At 51.9% G+C, this 5598-nt stretch overlaps 1 protein-coding gene across 1 annotated transcript; it reads right to left on the bottom strand.

Moving 5' to 3' along the window:
- Positions 1-1830: 1830 nt before the first annotated feature.
- Positions 1831-4166, bottom strand: LOC135972671 (uncharacterized). The gene is made up of 2 exons (XM_065551432.1): positions 3316-4166; positions 1831-2489 (listed from the first exon to the last, which is right to left on the bottom strand). The coding sequence occupies exons 1-2, from the start codon at positions 3851-3853 to the stop codon at positions 1987-1989; spliced, it is 1041 nt and encodes a 346-aa protein (XP_065407504.1). The 5' UTR covers positions 3854-4166; the 3' UTR covers positions 1831-1986.
- Between the last annotated feature and the right edge of the window lie 1432 nt (positions 4167-5598).

Raw genomic sequence — 5598 nt, 5'->3', positions numbered from 1 at the left:
GGCAGACGTGGGACTGCATTGCTACACAGCAGCAGCCCCTTGCAGACGATGGTATATTATGATTGGTATCCATCATCATCATACTGGAGAGGCTATCACTCATGCTGCACCATCGGCTGCCAGCTTAAGATGTAAAAAATAGATTTGTTCTGTATTCATTTGCTTCCCCTTCCTCCGTGAAATCAACGGCCTGCTAAGCCCAGGGTTTTCAGTTTAATCTTTGGGGGGACCATTCTGTGTGACAGTTGTTTGTGTTTCTCCCTGATGTACAGCCACCTTTCTTGATTTTAATTCCCTGTTCCTGTACCTGTACGCCATGTCGTCACTCGGCCCTCCCTCCCTCCCGCCCTCCCTCCTTCTCCTGGTCCATCAGATACTACTTTCGCGCCTTTTTTCTGACCAGGCGCCATAGCTAGCACTGGGATCATGGAGCCCGCTCAGATCACCGCGGCAATTATGAGCACTATGAACACCACGCACATTGTCCTGGAGTATATGCAGAGCCAGGACATGCCAAGGCGAAACCCGGACCACCCGAGGAGGCGATTGCAGCGCGGCGAAGAGAGTGATGAGGAAATTGACATGGACATAGACCTCTCACAAGGCACAGGCCCCAGCAATGTGGAAATCATGGTGTCACTGGGGCAGGTTCATGCCGTGGAACGCCGATTCTGGGCCCGGGAAACAAGCACAGACTGGTGGGACCGCATCGTGCTGCAGGTCTGGGACGATTCCCAGTGGCTGCGAAACTTTCGCATGCGTAAGGGCACTTTCATGGAACTTTGTGACTTGCTTTCCCCTGCCCTGAAACGCCAGGATACCAAGATGAGAGCAGCCCTCACAGTTGAGAAGCGAGTGGCGATAGCCCTGTGGAAGCTTGCAACGCCAGACAGCTACCGGTCAGTAGGGAATCAATTTGGAGTGGGCAAATCTACGGTGGGGGCTGCTGTGATCCAATTTGCCAGGGCAATGAAAGACCTGGTGATAGCAAGGGTAGTGACTCTGGGCAACGTGCAGTCAATAGTGGATGGTTTTGCTGAAATGAGATTCCCAAACTGTGGCGGGGCCATAGACGGAACCCATATCCCTATCTTGTCACCGGAGCACCAAGCCACCGACTACGTAAACCGCAAGGGGTACTTTTCAATGCTGCTGCAAGCCCTGGTGGATCACAAGGGACGTTTCACCAACATCAACGTGGGATGGCCGGGAAAGGTACATGATGCTCGCGTCTTCAGGAACTCTGCTCTGTTTCGAAAGCTGGAGGAAGGGACTTTCTTCCCGGACCAGAAAGTAACCGTTGGGGATGTTGAAATGCCTATCGTGATCCTTGGGGACCCAGCCTACCCCTTAATGCCATGGCTCATGAAGCCGTACACAGGCAGCCTGGACAGGAGTCAGGACCTGTTCAACTATAGGCTGAGCAAGTGCCGAATGGTGGTGGAATGTGCATTTGGACGTTTAAAAGCGCGCTGGCGCAGCTTACTGACTTGCTCAGACCTCAGCGAAAAGAATATCCCCATTGTTATTGCTGCTTGCTGTGCGCTCCACAATATCTGTGAGAGTAAGGGGGAGACCTTTATGGCGGGGTGGGAGGTTGAGGCAACTCGCCTGGCCGCTGATTACGCGCAGCCAGACACCAGGGCGGTTAGAGGAGCACAGCAGGGCGCGGTGCGCATCAGAGAAGCTTTGAAAATGAGTTTTGTGACTGGCCAGGCTACTGTGTGAAACTTCTGTTTGTTTCTCCTTGATGAACCCTCCAAACCCCCCCCCCCCCGACCCGGTTCACTCTACTTCTCTGTAAACCAACCACCCCACCCTCCCCTCCCCAATTCGAGCACCGCTTGCAGAGGCAATAAAGTCATTGTTTTTTCACATTCATGCATTCTTTATTAGTTCCTCACAGAAGTAGGGGGATAATTGCCAAGGTAGCCTGGGATGGGTGGGGGAGGAGGGATGGAAAAGGACACACTGCATTTTAAAACTTTAACTCTTATTGAAGGCCAGCCTTCTGATGCTTGGGCGAGCATCTGGGGTGGAGTGACTGGGTGGACGGAGGCCCCCCCACCGTGTTCTTGGGCGTCTTGGTGAGGAGGCTATGGAACTTGGGGAGGAGGGCTGTTGGTTACACAGGGGCTGTAGCGGCGGTCTCTGCTCCTGCTGCCTTTCCTGCAGCTCAACCACACGCTCGAGCATATCAGTTTGATGCTCCAGCAGACGGAGCATTGACTCTTGCCGTCTGTCTGCAAGCTGACGCCACCTATCGTCTTCAGCCCGCCACTTGCTCTTTTCATCCCGCCATTCAGCCCGCCACCTCTCCTCTCGTTCATATTGTGCTTTTCTCATGTCCGACATTGACTGCCTCCACGCATTCTGCTGTGCTCTATCAGCGTGGGAGGACATCTGCAGCTCCGTGAACATATCGTCCCTCGTCCTACGTTTTCTCTTTCTAATGTTCACTAGCCTCTGCGAAGGAGAAACATTTGCAGCTGGTGGAGGAGAAGGGAGAGGTGGTTAAAAAAGACACATTTTAGAGAACAATGGGTACACTCTTTCATTACAAGGTCGCATATTTCGGCTTGCAGGCAGCCATGGTAGGCCACAGTGTTTTGGCTTTTTTAACCTTCTTAACATGCGGGAAAGGTTGCAAACAGCAGCGCATTTCCCATATCAAGGATGAATTGGGTTGTCCATTTAAAATGGGTTTTCAATGTAAAAGAAGGGGCTGCGGTTTCCCGGTTAACATGCGGCACAAACACAAGTAAACCACCCCCCCCCCCCCACACACACACGATTCTCTGGGATGATCACTTCACCCCTCCCCTCCACCGCGTGGTTAACAGCGGGGAACATTTCTGTTCAGAAGAGCAGGAACGGGCGCCTCTGAATGTCCCTTAATAAAATCACCCCATTTCAACCAGGTGACCGTGAATGATATCACTCTCCTGAGGATAACAAAGAGAGATAAGGAATGGATATTGTCTGCATGCCAGCAAACACCGGGACCATACGCTGCCATGCTTTGTTATGCAATGATTCCAGACTACGTGCTACTGGCCTGGCGTGGTAAAGTGTCCTACCATGGCGGACGGGATAAGGCAGCCCTCCTCAGAAACCTTTTGCAAACGCTTTGGGAGTACATAAAGGAGAGCTTTCTGGAGATGTCCCTGGAGGATTTCCGCTCCATCCCCATACACGTTAACAGACTTTTCCAGTAGATGTACTGGCCGCGATTGCCAGGGCAAATTAATCATTAAACACGCTTGCTTTTAAACCATGTGTAATGTTTACAAATATTTACAAAGGTACACTCACCAGAGGTCTCCTGTGTGCCCTGAGGGTCTTGGGTGAGTTCGGGGGTTACTGGTTCCAGGTCTAGGGTCACAAACATATCCTGGCTGTTGGGGAAACTGGTTTCTCCGCTTCCTTGCTGCTGTGAGCTACCTACAGGACCTCCATCCTCATCTTCCTCGTTCCCCGAACCGTCTTCCCTGTGTGTTTCTCCAGTGAGAGAGTCATAGCACACGGTTGGGGTAGTGGTGGCTGCACCCCCTAGGATCGCATGCAGCGCCGCGTAGTAGCGGCAAGTTTGCGGCTCTGCCCCGGACCTTCCGTTTGCTTCTCTGGCTTTGTGGTAAGCTTGCCGTAGCTCCTTAATTTTCACGCGGCACTGCTGTGTGTCCCTGTTATGGCCTCGGTCCTTCATGGCCTTGGAGATCTTTTCTAATACTTTGCCATTTCTTTTACTGCTACGGAGTTCAGCTAGCACTGATTCATCTCCCCATATGGCGAGCAGATCCCGTACCTCCCGTTCGGTCCATGCTGGAGCTCTTTTGCGATCCTGGGACTCCATCACGGTTACCTGTGCTGATGAGCTCTGCGTGGTCACCTGTGCTCTCCACGCTGAGCAAACAGGAAATGAAATTCAAACATTCGCGGGTCTTTTCCTGTCTACCTGGTCAGTGCATCTGAGTTGAGAGTGCTGTCCAGAGCAGTCACAATGAAGCACTGTGGGATACCTCCCGGAGGCCAATAACGTCGAATTCCGTCCACACTACCCCAATTCCGACCTGCAAAGGCCGGTTTTATCGCTAATCCCCTCGTCGGAGGTGGTGTAAAGAAACCGGTTTAAAGAACCCTTTAAGTCGAAAGAAAGGGCTTCGTCGTGTGGACGTGTCCAGGCTTAATTCGATTTAACGCTGCTAAAGTCGACCTAAACCCGTAATGTAGACCAGGCCTGCTACACTCAGACTCCGTGCTTGCGAGAGGGGAAGTATTGCCTCTTAGAGGCACCCAGGGGGTGGTATGTAATTGTCCCAGGTCACTGGGTGGGGGCTCGAGCCGGTTTTTCATTGCGTTATTGAAACAGAACCCCTAGATACAGAACCCAGCCCTTGTTGCTGCCAACTTAGATGGGCAGAAGGGTTACACTAACACAGCAATTCTTTCCTGGCCTCTGCCACTAAATGCTTCCATGCATTATGCTGTTCCCTATCAGTGCAGGAGGACTGCATGAGCTCAGAAAAAATGTCATCACGAGTGTGTTTTTTTCGCCTTCTAATCTGCGATAACCTCAGGGATGGAGATGATAGGGAGAGCGTAGAAACATTCTGGGGGGACTGCATGATCACCTGTGCTGCTGAGTCCTGCTGAGTTCACCACGCTGGCCAAACAGGAAATGAAATTCAAAAGTTCCCAGGGCTTTTCCTGTGTACCTGGCTAGTGTCTCTGAGTTCAAAGTGCTGTCCAGAGCGGTCACAATGGAGCACTCTGGGACAGCTCCTGGTGGCCAATACCATTGAATTGCATCCACACTACCCCAAATTCGACCCGGCGATGTCGATTTCAGCGCTAATCCCCTCGTCGGGGAGGAGTACAGAAATCGATTTTAAGAGCCCTTTAAGTCAACAAAAATGGCTTCATCGTGTGGACGGGTGCAGGGTTAAATTGATCTAACGCTACTAAATTCAACCTAAACTCATAGTGTAGACCAGAGCTAAGTCTCCCCTGCATCCAGGTAGGCTTTGGCTGCTCTCTGTCTCCAGTCCTGAGACTCTGCGCTTTCCAGCTGGGAAATCACCGGCCCCAACAGCTCCTCCCCTGTCCTTTGTCTTCCATCCCAGGTAAACAGGTCACTGGGGCCCCCTCTCTTCCGTCCTTTGTTCCCCTCTGGCTGGAACTGGTTGGTCAGGTCACTGGGGTCCTCTCTCCTCAGCTCTTTGTCCTCCCACTGGTCAGAACTGGCTGACTGCCAAGCTGGGGTGTGCTTCTTAATCTCCAGGTCACCAGTTGTTAGGGTTCCCCATCTCCAGGCCGTTGTCCAGGGAGCCCGGCTGCTAGGTGAGGTCACACCTGGTCTTCTGCAACAACAAACTCTCTCCCACCACCTTGTTAAACATGCAGCACACAGGGAAACTGAGGAGCACACACACTATTCATGTAAAACACTACAAAAATCCCCAGCTTCGTCACACCTATTTCACAGGGCTGTGTGAGGATAAATTCATTAATGATTGTGAGGTGCCCAGATACTAGGTTATGGGGGACCTGTGAGCATCTAAGATCAAAACATATTGAATTTCCCAGTGGCTTGTGCCA

This window comes from Chrysemys picta, chromosome 7 (genome assembly GCF_011386835.1).
Source record: "Chrysemys picta bellii isolate R12L10 chromosome 7, ASM1138683v2, whole genome shotgun sequence".
Classification (NCBI taxonomy): domain Eukaryota; kingdom Metazoa; phylum Chordata; order Testudines; family Emydidae; genus Chrysemys; species Chrysemys picta.
Note: the sequence above shows the minus strand (reverse complement) of the source record. Positions and strands in the feature narration are given on the sequence as shown.

Excerpts from the sequence above, each read along its gene's own strand:
- LOC135972671 (XM_065551432.1), bottom strand. The coding sequence starts at position 3,853 with ATGGAGTCCCAGGATCGCAAAAGAGCTCCAGCATGGACCGAACGGGAG. Across the intron at positions 2,490-3,315 it reads GGGCACACAGGAGACCTCTG|CTGCAAATGTTTCTCCTTCG; the intron begins GTGAGTGTACCT and ends CTCCTCCACCAG.